The sequence below is a fragment of the Primulina tabacum genome, chromosome 7, assembly GCF_025594145.1.
Source record: "Primulina tabacum isolate GXHZ01 chromosome 7, ASM2559414v2, whole genome shotgun sequence".
NCBI classification, from domain to species: domain Eukaryota; kingdom Viridiplantae; phylum Streptophyta; class Magnoliopsida; order Lamiales; family Gesneriaceae; genus Primulina; species Primulina tabacum.
Genome location: NC_134556.1, coordinates 7696814 through 7716227, shown reverse-complemented (window position 1 = coordinate 7716227; position 19414 = coordinate 7696814). Strand labels below are relative to the sequence as shown.

The 19414-nt window shown below is 36.0% G+C and overlaps 2 protein-coding genes across 2 annotated transcripts; one reads left to right on the top strand and one right to left on the bottom strand.

Moving 5' to 3' along the window:
- Positions 1-517: 517 nt before the first annotated feature.
- On the bottom strand, positions 518-1740 carry LOC142550488 (protein FANTASTIC FOUR 3-like). The gene has a single exon (XM_075659571.1). The coding sequence runs from the start codon at positions 1438-1440 to the stop codon at positions 634-636; it is 807 nt and encodes a 268-aa protein (XP_075515686.1). The 5' UTR covers positions 1441-1740; the 3' UTR covers positions 518-633.
- A 16067-nt stretch (positions 1741-17807) lies between these two features.
- Positions 17808-18557, top strand: LOC142550536 (uncharacterized). Its single transcript, XM_075659610.1, has one exon. The coding sequence runs from the start codon at positions 17808-17810 to the stop codon at positions 18555-18557; it is 750 nt and encodes a 249-aa protein (XP_075515725.1).
- Positions 18558-19414: the final 857 nt, after the last annotated feature.

The window sequence follows — 19414 nt, the reverse complement described above, 5'->3', positions numbered from 1 at the left end:
ACATGATATCTTCACCTGTAGGCAAATGGTGAATTCCCTAGCTCATATGTATTTCGAAACAACATTCAACCTCGCCACTTGATGACCGTCAATGGAGTCGGTAAACGAGTCAAATTACAGTGCTAGTACGCAGAGCCTCCATATTGTTCCATGTCAAAAGACTAATGATATACATACATAACTGTAGACTATTCCACTCGATAAATGATAACCGCTTGGACATTCCAATGGATGGTTGTGTTCAGTGCATCATCAAATGATCACTCATCTGTGTGAATGAACATCTTCATACTTTTACCAATGAAACATAATATTAACATCACATATGATAGTCCCAAACTCAAGTGATTTTTATCCTTATTTTAAGATTATGCATATTGCATGGATATATAGATAAAATAATCGTCATAATTGCATAAAAACATAAAATATTATTAAAATAAATATTATTTTTACATAATAGTTAATAAAGTTCAAACCACAAGTTGGCTCGTTAAACAACTATCGAATAAGCTCATTCCCGAAATCCAATATCTTAACATTAAATTTATAGAAGAAATTCAAGTCTTTATTTCTAAAGAAAAGAAATCATAAAAATCCATAAAAATAAATACCAAAGAACACGATATATTTTCAAGAAGTTGCCACCCAAAATGCAGGTTTCCAATTACTACACAACCCATCATTTTCATGTCCCCTATCTTTACACCGACTCAACATTTTGAACCCAAATTCTTCCGTCCCCGATTCAAACCCCGATCCGGACTGCTCCACCACCTCTTCCTCATCCTCCTGAGGCAGCTCCGCCGTGTCAATATCCGAGTCGGACTCCGAACCCGTCAGATAACACAACCTGAGCCTGCCGCCACTCCTCTCCGCCTGCAGATAAGAATTCCTCAACGGCCTCTCCACCGCCTCAATGATCAGCCTTCCGCCTTCACAGTGGCGTCGCACCTGTATCGAACCCGTCCCACTCATCGTCGTCAGCGGCGGCGGGAATTTCCGACAGGGATTCGCCTCCTCGTTTATTGGCTGTCTCTCTCTGTTCCTCAACTTTTCTTGATGATTCTCTTTAGAGCTCAATGAATTTTCCTGATCGAAAGACGAAGTTGAAGACGAGAAAATGCTGCTACCGGTGATTGTATCAGTGCCCGTTTCGCTCCCTAGATTTTCCGTGCACATTTCCAGGCTTTTAGCACTGAGCCTCGAAATCGATGATCTTTCACTTAAAGGGTCTGCATAAAAACCGCAATTCTTCAATGATTCTTTACTGTTCGTGAGATCACCATAGAAGATCCGGCGACAACCCCAGTTGGTAAACTGAGAATCCGACGCCGGCAGCGCCTCCGCTACTCTGAGCTTTAAAGTGGTGGCTGTTTCTGCCATGAGTTGAGTTTCAAAGCAAGAAAAAACAATATTTTGACACACTGTGGTTGACATATATATGTAATTTTGATTTGGGTACTTGATTTTCTTGACAATAAATAAGATTTGGGTAACAGAATAGAATATAGGAGAAGGGGAGGAAGGAAGGAATGAATGAATGGACAGATGAAGTGAAGGGATGAATGCTGAATTTATAGTCCACGAAAGTGTCGAGGAAATCAAAGCTTGTGTGTCGTGGAAAAAAAGTAGGCTTTTGCACCACTTGATTTTGTATAATCATCAATTCTCCACACATACAAGGGTTTTTATTTTCCCATTTTTGGGATTCTTGAAATTGATTTGGTACTAATCAATCGGTGGATAGGAAAATTCTTTAGATAAGGATGCTTATTTTGGTTATGTGAATCCGAAAAATTGATTCCTATACTCCATTGAAGATTTTGTTATTGAATAATAATATCAATAAATATGTTTATATATAGAATAAATTGGACAAATTCATAGGAAAAACAATATTTTCCCAAATATATCTCGTGTGACAATATAGGTACAAAAGGAGGAGGATATTTGGAGTGATTGAGGTACTTAAAATACTTCATTAGTCCATTTTAAAATGTGATGCTTAGAAATATCAAAAGTGTAATTTAATATAAATATATATATATATATATATATATATAATGTGGTCTTTGCATATTATTTAATCATAGAGACATAAAAAGAATAATAATATCAAACCACTGAAATATTTTTTAAAATAATTAATCTCGTTCCGAGGGATTGAGTTGAATAAAATTCTTTTCTTCTAGGAAGCCAACCATTTCACATCAACCACTTTGTTGACATGGACTTCTCTTCCCTTTTCTCCTTGTTTTGACTCAATTTAGAACACATGTATAATTTTTTACAAGAGAAATTTGTATTTTGTATTATATATTTGAAGGTGATGTATGATGTCACGTCAGAACTACAAATGAAATTGAACAACATTCAAATATCGAAATGTACATTATTAACACTCAATTTCATTATTATAAAATGCCAAAATTATAAAGAGTAAGTCACTTGTGAAACAGTCTCACAAATCTTTATATGTGAGATGGGTCAATCCTATCGATATTCAGAATAAACATTAATATACATAGCATAAAAAGTAAAATTTTTCATGGATGACCCAAATAAGATATTTTTCTCACAAAATATGACTCGTGAAATCATCTCACACAAATTTTTGCAAAATAAAAAAATATGTGCATGAAAAGGAATATTGCAATGTTGCGGTTCTACAATTCTGGTCGTTTAGAGGGGCTGGTGAAATGTGAACACTGACCAGAATGGACGGATCAGAAATATTAACAATATCTCAATTATGCTACTCGTTATATATATTATATTATAATTAAAAATTAGTTGTTAGCTGTCACAAGCTGTATATTTTTTTAATATTTATCCAATTTTTCCCCGGTGGAAATGTTTTGGCTAGCCATGAATGAAGCTATGATCATATGATCATATCTCATTGGTTGATGACAATTTATTTAGAAGAATAAAAGATATATAAATAAAAATGAACCATACGAGTAGAAATATTCATACAAATCCAAGTCTTAGTATTTTTTAAACATTGGAACCGACAATCGTTATGTTTGGTACGTTCTGGATAAACTCAAAAGATCAACGTACTATTCTACTGTTAAGTGACATTATCAAAACCAAGTACACAAAAAGCTATATAATCATATATACAGATGATCACAAACTCTTCATCTAGGAGGCTCTGAATCTCTCTTATGTTTTGCTGGTGTAACAATATAACAAATTTGATTATGTTCTTTATATTATTTTTTACTTTTTTTATCATTTTCCTTTTTAAACTCACCGGTGATAATTTTCTCCTTTGGCAGCTCCAAGTCTTGGCTGGAATTCGAGGTTTGGGTCTTGATCTTTACATTGATCCTCAGTCAACCATCCCACCCATCTCCATCTCCGGTGAAAATGGCACTCATGTTCCGAATCCTCTCTACATTTCTTGGTCTAGGCAAGATCAACTTCTCTTCTCATTTATCCTGGCCTCCATGACCAAAGGAATCAAAGTCAGATGATTGGGTGTTACTCGTATGCTCAAATATGTATCCGGATTTTTTACTTTATTTGCTAATCATTCAAAAGAGATAATGATGCAGTACAAACTTCAGTTACAGGCACTCAAGAAATGTAGTCTTAGCATAAAGGACTATCTTCGAAAAATGAAAAGTTAAGTTGATTCTCTTGGCGCTTGTGGGCACTCTATATACGATGATGATTAGGTTCTCTACATTCTTGGAGGTGTTGGAATGGAGTACGACTCGATTGTAGTTCATGTGACCTCTCGAGTTGAACCGATTTCCCTTTAGAGGTTGGTGCTTTGATTTTATCGCATGAAGGGCGTATTGAATCTTATATTGTAAACTTGGACGACACTATACCTATAGCCAACATCTCTACTTTTACTTATGCCAGAGGTTGTCTATCATCGTCATCCCCGAGCTCTCCATCCCGTGGCAGAGGTCGTGGAAGATTTGTGCGGGTGGTCGACGAGGCTGGTCAAAACATCAACAATCACCCTATTTGCCAGATTTGTGGGTATTCTGGCCATATTACAGAGATATGATATTATCGTTTTGACAAAGATTTTGTTTCACACCCACAAATTCCAAGTAATCATTACTCACATCCATTTCGCCATAAGCTTGAAGCACCACCAACTGCTTCCGTAGCTATTGCGAATTCAGAGGGTTTAAATGATGACTGGTGGTTCCCAGATTCCGGAGCCTCCCATCATGTTACTAATGATCTGGCTACTCTAGCTCTTGGCTCTGAATATATCGACAGAGGTAATGTTCTTATGAGGAATGGAACATGTTTGCCAATCACTCATATTGGTTCCTCGTCATTTTTGTCTCATGATTCGAACCACATGTTATTTTTAAATCATCTTCTTTGAGTCCCTCGTGTATCTAAAAATATGCTCAGTGTTAGCAAATTTGCTCAAAACAATAGTGTCTATTTTGAGTTTCATCCTTATTTTTTTGTTGTGAAGACCTAGCGAAGGGAATCACCCTTCTCAAAGGCACCTTACATGAAGGTATGTATTAGTTTTCATTAGCAAACCAGCTACCTCACCTCCTCACTCTACCATATGCTTTCATACTCAGCCTCACCCAGCTGTTTCTGTCTTCAATCAAGTGAACGATTCTCACAAATTAATTGAAGTGGCACCTTCAACACTCAGTCAATGGCATTATATATTAGGTCATCCTATGCTTTCTACTGTAAAACACATTTTATCGTAATATTCCTTTTTCAAATAATGATAATATTAGTTTTCGCTCATCCTATGAATTGGACAAGAGTCATCGACTTCCATTTCATTCCTCCTTAACCTGTTACAATAAACCACTTCAGTTTATATATTCTGATATATGGGTCCTTGCTAGCATCACTTCAAGTAATGGATTTAAATATTACCTCAGTTTTGTGGATGCCTACAGCCGATACACCTGGATATATTTCCTTAAAGATAAATCTGAGGTGTTCCAAATCTTTCATCAATTTAAGACTCATGTCGAACTACAATATGATACCTAAATAAAAACTCTTCAAACTGACTGCGGTGGTGAATATCGACCATTAACTCCCTTATTTCAAAAATATGGGATTAATCATCGTCTCTCTTGTCCACACACTTCACAACAAAAGGTGTTGTTGAAAGGAAATTTAATACCTCATAATTAGGTATATATTTAATTATTATATATTACTAATAATTTAATTTTTTTATTAAAAATAAATAAAATGAAATAACTAAGTCAAATATTTAAATATATTTTTAGCTGGTCATACATGAATGCATAGGGAGGTATCATCATCATCATACTTGCTTAACTAACACTCCACCTCCTTTCTTGCCCAACCGGCAATCGGAAGATGTCCAACATGGATCGGAGGAAAGGCTTGCTTTTTGCCTATAAAAGAAACCATTCACTTGATGAATTTCACGAGTTTCTTAACCTAATTTCGAGTTTTAAGGGCTGGTCTAGAGTAGGGTTTGAGTTGTGTGAGAATGACGCTTTTTAATAGTTGAGAAAAATAGGAAAAAATTCATTTTTATACCTCAAACTCCTCCAAAAATTCTAGAAAAATTCTTCAAAACTTTCTACTTACCCAAAAAGCTATCAGAGAAGGAGGTGTCAAAAAATTAGCAACCGATTTTTCGTTAAAATTCATGAACCACCGCTGCCCGGGAAGGAAATAGTGCCGGAAAACTCACTTTTCATGTACTGTTTTCCTCCCAATTTCCGTAACTTTGCTGACCGTATATCACCTTAGTTTAAACATGAAAGTTGTTCAGTGTATGTCATACTTCTCATTCATGTCTTTGGTTTCCCGGAATCGGCCTCGAAAATAGTGTTTTCTGGCAGCCGAGGTCGGGGTGTGAGTTTTACTAGTTTTTCCTTTTCTGACACGTTTCGGCTGAGAATTTCAGAAAGCTTATAATATAAGAGTTGTAGGAAATCGTATTTTACGTTTGCTGGAAAAAACTTGACCGCGCCGGTGAAAATTGAAAATAAATTTTTCGAAGCATGCTCTATATTATTCTAGGCTGCTGTGCAAGTTTCGTAAATTTTGGATGAGTATTTAACTTACTATAAATTTTTAAATGTTAAAACTATGATTTTCGGATATTATAGGATACTTGTATGATCGTTTGAATCTTTTTATACATGTTTCTAGTGTTCAATACTTTAAAAATACATCACTAGAAGTAGCTTTGAAGTTTTATAATTTTTGGACTTACAAACTATTTTTTATGTGCTTGTGAGTACTATATTCGTATTTATATAAATAAAAAATGAAGTAAATAAATAAATAAAAATTATGATGTTAATTTTGGTATAATATTTTGTAAATTATTATGAACATTTAAAGTACATACTCTTACTAAGACATAAGACGAGTCCAAATATTTTCTATATGCTTATTACTATGGTATTTTATGTCACCAAATAAAGTATAAAGTTATGAGCTAATTTTTAGGATAGTCTATGTTAGAAATGAATTAGGAAGTATTATACTATACTAATGTTAATCACCTTGATCAATAGGATTGGCTTGAAATTTGGATTCTCACACTCATCTGTAGTAAGTTACCTAAGGTGAGGAATTTACTTTTACAGTTCTTCCTATAACTTTGGTAGATGGCCTGGAAATTATGATATATATCTTATTAAATGATATTTGCCATGTTTTATTGATTTCTTGTGCTTGTGCATAATTATTGTATCTCTTAATCTCGTTGATGCAACACTTCAATGGTCACTTCTTCTATCAGAATAAATCATCAATCATTACTATATCCTTCTTACCGATCGAATCTATCTGTAACGTACCGTACTTTACACTACTTAAAATTTGCGGAAAAATAATTTTTTTTTAAAATATAAAATAAACTTTCGAATTTTCATTAAAATGTCTCGTTCGTCTAAAAACATTTGTCAAAAACAAACCACACTCAAGTTTGTCAACCATCTAAAAGTATTTGCAATAAAAGATCACCATAGAAATTTTGCTAACAAAAATACTTGTTTTAGAACATCGTAAACAAACATGAAATCAGAGTATTTGAAACTTTCATAAATTCTTAAAAACATGGCGGTCCTCGGGTTTAGCATTCCGCTCAGTCCAAGCCAGCTCACTGGTCCTCACCTCTCGTCTCCTCAAATGCATCCTCACCTGCATCGACCAAGTCTAGTGAGTCTAAAGACTCAACATATATAAACTGGAGGTATCAAGTAATACGTAATAAAACCACATGCATCTTTAAAAAAGAGCGTCCATACTTGAAACTTGAACGTAGTAACATAAACGTAGACGTGCCATCATCATAATTTTTTTTTAAACATACCTGCATCATACATACTCGAGCATACATAACATCATTTTGCGTAGAGATATGTTTCAAAGCAAGTGACTCATACATAAATGTGCCTGATTAAATTAAACCACAGTACTGGGCTGACAGTAAGATCCACTGCCACATACATGAGATCCTCGTTCATGCTTTAACGGGTGGATTGGTCTCTGGTCATGCTTTACCGCTTTCTAATCCTGATCTAAACTCGTTCATGCTTTAACGGGATGGATTAGTCCCTGATCATGCTTTGCCACTTTCCAATCTCATACATAAATTAGTCACAAGACATTTAACATACCTCAAAAACTTGAAAGTATTTTCTTTGCACGTCAAACATACTTACTTGGCGTTGAGGGATTCGTTAGATCTCGCTTGGGGCCACTGCTGCACATACTAACATGAGTTCAAACACTTATATTTCATAGCTTAGATGTAGGTATTCGGGCTCACCACCGAAGTAAATATCTTATGACATTCTAAATCACTCGGAACTTGACCTCGTTTAATCATCGTACTAAACCATGACATAGAACTCCAAAACAAATCCTATATTTTATATTCATACCCAAAAAACAAATCCTATACTTTATATTCATATTTTTAAAAAAATTGTTATTTTTTTTTTAAAAAAAAGGGGTACACGGACCCCGTGTAAGGGTCCGGGTAGGCACTGGAATTTCTGGTATTCAAAGGAAAAAGGACACGGACTCCGTGTCGGAGTCCGGGTAGCCTCTGAACATGGAAACTCACGAAAATTTGCTATCTTATTCAATCACTCTTTCAATCCAAACCTAAGGACCATGAACCAACACCTCGAGACTCATCTTAGAATGCTATTACATTGATTCAAACCCGTACAAACACCCCGAACGTCCCCAAGTAGGGATGTAATCGAGTCGAGCCGAGCCGAACTCTTGAATGTTTGAGCTTGGTTCGTTCATAATCGAGCCGAGCTCGAGCTTCATTTAACGAATATATGCATGGCTCACGAGCTTATTCAAGTCTTTATCGAGCCTAACAAACTTATAATTATGAATTATACATTTAAATTTTCATTAAATTAATTAAAAAGTAAATTATATATTTAAAGAAAAATATATTATTCTTATTAAAATTTGTAAATTTATTATAATAAATAAATTTAATAGATTTTTCTATATATTTCATAAATAATATGCAAAATCAATAAATCAAATATCAAAGACTACATACACAAGTTTTACGTCTAAACTGCCTAAACTGAACTCCTAGCACTCAAGATTGTAGGCAGCACCTCACAAACAGCATATTGTTTAATGTCTCATATGCAAAGACTACATACACAAGTTTTACGTCTTTGTGCAAGACTCACTCAACTAATCTTTGAACTTCAACTCTCTTGTATATGTGTGAGTAATCGTGTGTGAGGAATATATCAGTTACAGTGTACATCTCAAATGTATCCTCACACAAGGGCTTGTGCTCTCAACTAGCTGATTTCTTCATGCTAACTGCCCATGCTTTTAATCCACTTCAAAAGCTCTTGTTTGATATTCAATATGTTGTATTTATAAGCCCCAACAATGATATATACGTTAGACAAAAGAATATGACCGTTTGGAAAGTTTCTTTACTGTTTCTGAAATTACAACGGTCAAATTCAGCTTGCTGGGCTTTTTCCCGACTGGTCAACTCTGGTCAACTGGTCAACTCAATTGGTCGTTCAGTTCAACTGGTCAACAGCTGGTTCAGTTGGTCAACTGCTGGTTCAGTTCAGCTGATCAGCAGCTGGTTCAGTTCAGTTGGTTGGTCAGCTGGTCAGCAGCTGGTTCAGTTTCAGCTGGTGTGCTGAAATCAGCTAGGCTGATTTCAGTTTGTGCAGAACCAGTAGCTTCATTGTCATTTATCAGCATCGTAAGCTTCGATTCAGACTTTGACTTCTGAAGATGATTTGTAGATATTTGTCTTATCTTTCCAACGCATACTGAATCGCTTCATTTCGATAACCGAGCTGAGAGATATGACCAAAATACAGCAGCTGCTCAAACCCAACTAATTGTTGTTTTCGTATGATCAGTTCGGTAATTGAGTGATCAGTTAGACCATGATAACATCCGATTTTGCCCAACTGACGTGGAATACGACTTGTTTCAAATTGAGTTTTCTGATCAGTCTAATTGACGGATTGTCATTTGAATCATCTAGTTAAGAAATATCATCAAAATACCAAAGCTCGCCAGAAATTCAGTTTGTGCAGAATTCGATTTCAGTTTGCTTCTTGTGTTAACAACTTGCACACTTGAGTAAATATGTTAGAAATACCATAACAAGTTTTGTTAACATCAAAATCAAGATTGTGAACTTGAAAAGTTCCAACAAATAACCTGTAATTCGACACTGTTTCGCTTCCTACGACTTCTATTACATCCCAAACCAATCTCGACCCAAACAAACCACCAAATAACACCTAAATATATCCCATAACATATCTAATGCAGTAGCACAAGCCCGATAATGCCCAACGAAGTCTGCAACGAATAACTTCAAGAACATGTCAAGAACACATTTTCATGAAAGTCGCATTTTGAGCATTCACACAAAAGCAACCATAACTCACTCGTTTCTTATCCAAATATTCCAAATTTACTGTCCAATTGAAAGTATCGAAAAGTTCTATGTTTTATATGTTGAAAGTTTTTCCAGAAAATCGACCGAAAAGTTGCAAATTTAAAATGATAGCGAATTTCGAGTTTTCAGGTCTAAAATCGTTTCAAAACCAATCCAAAAAAATTTTGCTCGACGTTTTACAACATACATGAATTTTCACGCGTAATAAACAACAACACGAAGAATATGACAAGATCAATGCAAGAATGAAAGAATATACATGTCTTTGATATTAAAATTTACCGAACCGACGATACCGACGCGGGAAGGATGCAAGAGACGACCCGGGACAAACATGGCACGATTTCCTTTGAAGAAACCTCAATGAAAATATGCTGAAATCTGAAGGGGAGGGGCGGCTGCTCTCTATCAAAGAACCCTAGCTTTTCTTTAAAAAAAAAAGGAATGATTTGTTTAAGTGTGTGTTGTGTGATTAACATAAATTAGTGTGTGTAAGAGTGTGCGCGCGTGAGTTTTGAGAGTAATTAGGGGAATAAAATTTCTTAATTAAAAATAAAGGTGTTGATTAAAAGTTAATCTTCCTTACTTACACCAAATCTCCTAATTTAAAATAAAATGCACATTCACTAACTTTTAAAAGTTTTAAAATCTTAAAATCAATAAATAAATAATTTTTAGGCTTTAAAATGCTAAACTTAATAAATTATTTAAAATGCCTCAATCTTAACTTAAAAATAAAATACCACAATTTAAAATTTCCAAAATCGTCGCCGGTCTCACTTCCTCGATCTCGCATCGAATAATCGCCTGAAACATTAAATTCAAGAAAATATTTTAAGGTGCATCACATAAACATTAAAATAATGCAATTTAATAAATCATGCATCACTAAAATCATTTTAAACTTAAATAAGCAATTTAACAATTAAATAAATGCATGAGATTTACGTGTACTGATTTTGAGCTCTACACTATCATATTGATCGCATCATAGTCAAATTTATTCTACTTAATTTACTCATTACTGTTATTACATAATGATGGAATGCTTCACTGAAAAGTTCTCATATCATCACACTAAGTGTGATTCTTATCGAACTTTCACCAAATAAGGTCTTGGTTAATCAACGAATGAATGAACGAATGATTGAATGATAAAATAATTGACCAAGACAGAGCTTGGACAACAGACTTTGGTCTGGAGATTGAGTCCATTGAACAACGTGACTTTGGTCCGGGTATGTTAGTTCACTTGGCTCGTTATTCTTGCTAATCATATTTTCTATCTTGTGCATTCATATAGTCGGATGCTCGCCCTATTGTCTATTATATCATTCTGTTAAATTTAACATCATATTGATTATTATTTAATTTTCACGAAGTCCTTAAAAACTTAACCTCTCTATTTTCTTTATCTATTGTAATTTACAAAGGCATGTATATCGGAATTGGATAAAGAAGGAAATGTCGGTGAATGATCTAGTAGTGGTTGTCTGAAATATTTATAATAAATCTTTTTTTTTTTATGTTTTTAGTTTGGCCTTAACTCCATCGAATTCACTGGTGCTTTGTTCGATTCGCTTCCGCTAATAAATTTTAGTAGAAATTTTTTTACTGTCTATAATACTTCAAAGGACTATTTCTGCACAAGATATACTTAGGTAAGGTGGCATTTCTCAAGGGCTAATTCCTGAGTCGGGGTGTCACAGGAAACACCATCATATAGTTGACATTGGTCTTTCTCTCTTTGCTCACGATCACATGCCTCTCAAATTTTGGGACGATGCTTTTTCCACCTGTATTTTTTTCATCAATCATCTTCCTAATTCCTGCCATTCAAGGTGCTGCCCCTCTCACAAAGTTATCCAATCTTGACTCTGATTATTCTCTTCCTCGTGTTTTTGGGTGCTCGTGCTTTCCCTATCTTCTAGTTTACAATACACATAAGCTTGAGTTTAGTTCTAAACCATGCATTTTTCTTGGCAATAACAACAAACACAAAGGGTATAAATGCCTAAATCAAGATAGTTGTGTTTATATTTCTCGAGATGTTAAGTTTGATGAGTGTTCATTTCCTTTCTTCGGTAATTATTCCTAAACTTCACATCGTGCATCCTCAGAGTCCTCTAATCTTATGTTCCCAATCCCACTATCACTTCTTCATCTCCACCTCCGCCCCACTCACCCTCCATAACTCATGTACCTCCCATTAACACTTCCGAGATTTCCTCTTCATCTCTACCTATTTCTCCCACTAATGAGCAGTTTATTTCTCCTCCTACGAATGTTCACCCCATGGTTACTCGATCCAAAGCAGGTATTTACAAACCGAGGGTGTTGTTTCTCAACTTACGCCCATTCATAAACCAACCACTGCACATGATGCCGTAGCACGTCCAGCTTGGTGTGATGCTATGAAAGCTGAATATAATTATCACAAGAAACAACGCTGCTCAAATCAAGGACCTTAGTTGTCATTTAAATTCAAAGTTCTTCTTGAAACATTTGAGCAATCTCTCATACTTTTTAGGTATTAAAGTTTCAAGGCCTTCTTCCAGTGGTTTATATATATCTCAAACCAAATATATACTTGATCTGCTGAAAAAGAACAAATATGGACACTGCCAAATCATTACCCACTCCTATTATCTCTGGGTTAAAGCTTTTCTAAAGATGCAGAACAATTTTCTGATGTAACTTTGTATCGTAGCACCGTGGGTGCCCTATAGTATCTCACCATTACAAGACTAGATATTGCCTACAGTGTGAATAAAGCTTGTCAGTTCATGCAAAGTCCTTGTCTTTCTCAATGGAAGGCTGTTGAGCGAATCCTTCTTTATCTCAATGGAACGTCAAAACATGTAATTCATCTTACTGCCGCTTCTCGGCTTCCTCTTCATGGTTTTTGTGATGCAGATTGGGCCAATGATCCAGATGATAGCGTTCCACCTCTGGATTTTGTTGGTGTTTAGGTAGCTCGCCTATCACCTGGTGTTCAAAGAAACAATCGGTTGTCTCTCGATCAAATATTGAGGCAGAATATCGTAGTCTCGCAAATGCCACTTCAGAATTATTTTGGCTTCAGTCTCTGCTCACCGAACTTCATGTTAACAGTCATATTTCACCTAGGGATGACAATTTTCCCCACAAGATTGTAACCCCGCGGGGAAAACCCGAAATGGTGATAGGGATCCCGGATTTTTTCGGATTCGGGTTCGAGGATTTTTTTAAATCCTTGATGTAGTTTAAGGCGGGTATGAGATTTGCAATCCAAGCTCAGCATTATGGAAAATTCGACGCTGATCTTGAGGAGGAGGGATGTTAAGTGACATCATCAAAACCGAGTACACAAGAAGCTATATAATCACATATGCAGAAGATCATAAGCTCTTCATCTAGAAGGCTCTGGATCTCACTTCTGATATGTCGGTGTAACAATACAACAAATTTGATTATATTCTTTATTTTCATTTATACTTTTTTATCCTTTGCCTGTATAAATACACATGTACTGATCAATTGTGTACAGAGGGTGGGGAATACAATCTACTGTGCTTTTCATTTTAAATCTTCCTTCTTCACTTTTCTAACTCCTTCAAATCACGTGATCATGTAAACCACACTGAACAAGTGATATGTGACAAGTTCAAAATTGAGATGATAAAACAGTGAGAGATTGAACCCTGACATTTGGTATAGAATCGTCATACCCTACCATCCAAGCTACTTTTTGAAGACAAGTCCTAGTATTTTGGTAGGTAAAAAAGCCTCACCAAAAATCAACAAGAGTGATTATAACAAGGAATTAGCTTTTTTCTAAATTACTATTACAACTATATACATATAGGCAAAAACTTGTGTGAGACGGTTTCACGGGTCGAATTTGTGAGACGGATCTCTTATTTGGGTTATCCATGAAAAAATATACTTTTTATGCTAAGGGTATTACTTTTTATTGTGAATATGGGTAGGATTTACCCGTCTCACAGGTTAGTATACATATAAATATATGCATATATACTACTATTATGTTATCCCGAGATTTACTTAATGTATTATATTTTTAGATAAATTTATTGACAATCGTCCATCGTTCTGTGTGAGTTTATTATATAGGAGTATAGTTAATCCGCTATTGTCTGAGATCAAATATTGATCTCTCTTATCGGGGGATTTTCTTAACACTTATGCGACAGCTTATGTTAAATATTATTTGAGATGAAGTTATATAGTTTTTTTTTTATTTTTAACAATATGCAATGATATTTATCTATAAGCTGTGACGTAAATTATCTGCTCTGAAGCCAGAATATTAAATATATATATAGCCTAATAATTATCCATTTGCACTGACATAAAACAAATTGCTTTGAAAAAATCATAAATTTGGTCATACTGTTCAGGTTGAGGGCCCCAATGCAATAGTATGGCTGTATTTAGTCATACCTTACAAACACACACACGTATACATCTTCTCTGAAAATAATTTTTTCTATTATAATAACATATGATCTCTGATTATTAAAAACATTAAATGTGAAATGATAAATATGCATATCACAATTTTGTGTCTATCGAGAAACAAGTGTAACATTTTTAATTAATTTGTCACAAAAATTTCTATAAAACGAACTAGCGGTTTCATTATGACACGATTTCACGAATTTTTATTTTTGAGATGGGTTGACACTACCGAAATTCACAATAAAAATTAATACTTTTAGCATAAAAAAGTAATGTTTTTCATGGATGACCCAAATAAGATATATGTTTCACAAAATACGATCCGTGAGACCGTCCACGAATATTATTTTAAAAATATTATTCGTGGACGGTCTCACGGGTCGTATTTTGTGAGACAGATCTCTTTTTTGGGTCATTCATGACAAAATATTACTTTTTATACTAATATTATTACTTTTTATCGTGAATATCGTTTGGGTTGACCCGTCTCAAAGATAAAGATTCGTGAGACCGTCTCACAAGAAACCTAATCTTAAATAAACACAATTAATTTCATTTTTCACTGCAAGAAAAATGTCGGTCCTCATTTCTTGGGTTAATTTTTTTATTTTGTTTTAACTAAACACCATTTCATTTTATTTTATTTAACTAAACACCATTACACCATTTCATTAACTGGTAAACAAATCCCTTAATTCGAAAGGTTTTGCAATTTGAAATATATATATATATATATATATATATATATTTATTAAGGCGATGAAGAAAGGGAAACAGAATTCAGATCCACGCATGTTAATTAGTGCAGGTTTCGATCTGCTCTATTATTAGCAAGTCTTTTCCGTATTGAAATTTGAAATTTGAGAAGTCTGTGAAAGTGATGTAAATATGTTCCCTCGAACCTCGCCTGTTATCATACACCAGTCTCCTTTGATCGTCTCAGCCTCGATTTTTAGCCGTTAACTCGATTTCGTCTTAAATTTGAAATCTGAATATCAAATATATAATATATATGTGAGAACCGAATCTTTCATTGACATAATTATTAAGTTGTAAGGAATTTGGGTATAAGATTTCTTTTGTATTAAATGAGAAATAATTATTGATGATATCTTTGTGGCCTAGACAATTATATCTACCTTAAGGCATGCACAATTTCGAATTTTGGGAAGGAAATATGGCAAATTGGTATAACATACAAGATGCAAGAAAATAAGATGAAGTAATTCAAGGAGATCAAGGAATTTAGGTATGATATTTTTCGAAAATACATGGAATTTGGGCAAGATATTTTCGAAAATCATGGAGAGCATTGTTTAAGGAATAAATCCCCTCACTTGGCCACGATATTTTCGAAAATATGGCAAGGATTTTGGAGTCAAATATTAGGAGATTTGACATGAATTTTGGTATGATTTTAGTGCCAAATTTAGCTCAACCCTCCTCACCTATAAATACCACACGACCTCTACTCATTCTCTACCCCATATTTTCGAAATCCCTTGCTGAAAAATCTAGAATTTCAGCAACTCTCCCTAGCCAAAATACTGCACAAAAATCGTCCCGAAAATCGTCCAAGAAATTAAGCCGAAGTTCTGTCCGAAGGAGGAGCAAGAAGTGATCCAAACCAAGCCGTACACTCCACGTTTTTAAGTGCATCCATACACTGTAAGTGGGTTGTTTTAAAATTTATAATTTCGGTTTATGCATATGTGAGAAATTTTGGTTTTTTGTTGTTTTAAAAAAATACGGTCGAGCACCATCGTTCCGTCTATACGTTTTTACGAAATTTTGGTACGTTATGTTTGATACTGTGAGGATTCCCTTTAAATGTGTGGAATTCCAACATCTGGCCCTTAACAGTGGGATAAAACTGTTTTATGGCCTCGCCCCCTTAGAGGATTAAAACTTAGGGACTGACGTCAGTAAACCGTTGAAATGTGAAAAATCGCAGTGTTATTATGTTATGAAATTTACGTTACGATTATGAAAAGCATGATATACGTTATGATATGTTTTGAAAATGTTATTAAATTGGTTATGCTGTGTTCAAAGTCCCCCATTTACTGAGTATTCCCAAAATACTCACCCCCCTTACAACCCTTCCCAGATAAGTCCGAAGAACAGCTTGAGGAGGAAGAGTCGGTACAATTTTGGGGTTGGTGATTTGCCGAATTAGTGATAAGATTTATTCTGAATTTTATGATTTAATAAATTGTAAGACGCTTCCGCATTATTTACTATTTCGTTGTATTTCGTTATTGTAAAGACAATGTTTATTTCGTGGAAATTATGATATATAAACTGGTTCGGTTTATACTGTGCTACGAAAGGCTTGTTGTTTCGATTGTGTGATTGTTAAACAACGCCAGGTGTCAATCCCGAGTTTCGGGGCGTGACATTTAAGTGGTATCAGAGCCGTCAGGTTCATAATCCGAGTGGAAAAAATCGAGTTTCAAAAAAAAAATATATATATTTTTCGGAAAATTTCGGCCAAACAGGCCCTTAGCGCGTGCGCCGCTTCTCCGCCGATTCCGGTACCCTTTCTTCGATCATAGACCAGTTTCAGAATCGTCTCGATAAAACGAACAAAAGCCCTCAACCAATTTTGGATTTCGTGTTCGGGTGAAACCGAAATTTCGGATCTACGAATTTGGCGTACGAACCCTAACGCCGAATATTATTTCGTCAAATTACCCTACGAAACCTACTCTGATTTTCAATTAATTTTACCCAAATAATCTAAGATCCATGGGTAACTTTTCCCAAGAATCAATTTTGAGTTCGGATCAACCAATCGGGAACGCCCAATTTCGAGTAAGTCAACCGATTTCTCGCGAGTTCCGGCCAAATTAGGTAGCTTTCCGACCGATTCTTGCCGTGCCACCACCGGTTCCGTGATTCTGACCCCTTCGCCGACACACGTGTTTGCTCCGACCATACTCCGGCGAGTCAACCCGGCGAGTCAACTCGGCCGAGTCAACGAGTCAACCCGCCAGCATGCGTCCTTCGATTTTTCGTAGGAAACTCCGAATTTGGTTCCGTCAACTGATCTGAAATCCTCTCGACATACTCTTCGAATCCATATGCCTATCTCAAAACTTCCTATTTTTGGAAATTTTTGATTTTTTAATTATTTTCATATACTTGACTCTATATTCTGTCCTATTTTTGATATTCTGAGAATTTTCCTTTTTATGATTTTACTTTTTTTTTTTCCGTTGTTGTTATTTTATTCAGTACGACTTTTATTTCCTTTAGATTGGTCATGTTCTTTCTTTTAGAAACCAATAAAAATTTGTTCTATTTGGTTCATTGATTTCAATTTATTTCAGCACAATCTATTGTATGAACTTTACCCGTACAACAAATTCTTAGAACTTGCAATCTGTAGGAAATGGCCGGCAGACCCCCAAGACAGAACCGCAACCCGCGTTATGCTAATACCAACCGTGAAGGCGGACAGGAGAACGAGCAAGGGAATGGACCCTCACCGGCAGTCAACTTAAGCCAAGCTGATCTTATGGCCATAGCCACTATTGTGGCGACAACACTGCAAGGATTGGGAAATCAGAACGCCAATCAGCCACCACCACCCCCACCACCAAATGGAATCAAGTTCCACTATGAATCACTCCGCAAGAATAGGTGTCCAACCTTCAGTGGAGCCGCTGACCCTGAAGTTAGCCAGAGTTGGCTGAAAAGTGTAGAGACTCAACATCGCCTATTGGAAGTTCCTGAGGCACTGAAATTGGACGTGACTGTGCCGTTCCTGGAAGATAAAGCAGGAAAATGGTGGGAAGCAATCTCGCCATCCATGACAGCTGCAGGACCAATGACTTGGCAGCGATTCCGAGAAGCCTTTCTAAAACAGTATTATCCAGCCGAAGTCAGACTGCAGAAACTGAGTGAGTTTGAAAATTTCACTCAAACTCCGGATATGTCAGTTATAGAATACACCTCCCAGTTCAACGCCTTAGGATCTTATGCTCCGGCAATCATGGCGGACGAAGTTCTAAAATTACACCGCTTCAAAAAGGGTTTGAACAGCAGAATACAGTCGGCTTTGGCAGTCTACCAACCTGCGAACTTCTCAGACTTGATGGGCGCAGCCATCCGAGCTGAAACTGATATTCAGCGCAGATAGAATAAGATTAGGAACAAAAGGCCTATGAATGATCAGTCCTCTCATGGCAGTCAGTCGTTCAAGAAACCGAACCATTCCAGTGAACCACCTAAAGGGCCTTCGCCTGCCTCAGGCTACCAGGCCATTAAGCCTTGCCCAACTTGCCACTTACGACACCTGGGAGAATGTCGTAGAGCCAGCGGCGTCTGCTTTGGATGCGGGAAACCAGGACACCGTATGGCAGATTGTCCAGCCGCCAGCAACAAAACAACTGGACCAGGTAAAAGAGACGGGTCGAGTTCAGGGGCGAATGCTAATAAACCGCGGGAGAACAAACCAAATGCCAGGGTGTTTGCCATGACGCAGGAGGAGGCAGATGCAAGCGATGATGTGCCAGGTACCATACTTTTTCAGCAAGTACCTGCTTATGTGTTATTTGACTGTGGCGCTACACATTCTTGTATATCTAAGAGATTTGGTAAGAAGTTAGCACGTAAGCTCGATAAGCTAACCGAACCTTTCCAACTAGCCACGCCTACTAGTAAAGCCATTGAAACCGACGAAATTTACAGAAATTGAAATTAGTATTGGTAATTAGATTTTTAGAGCCGACCGGATACAGTTGATCATGGTCGATTTCGAGATCATCTTAGAAATGGATTGGTTAGCAAGAAACAATGCGGTAGTAGATTGTAAGGGAAAGGAATATCCCTACCTATTCCCAGACCAAGCCAACTCAAGTTTCGAGGAACGAAACTTCTCATAAGGAGGGAGGGATGTGAGAACCGAACCTTTCATTGACATAATTATTAAGTTGTAAGGAATTAGGGTACAAGATTTCTTTTGTATTAAATGAGATATGATATGGGAAATAATTA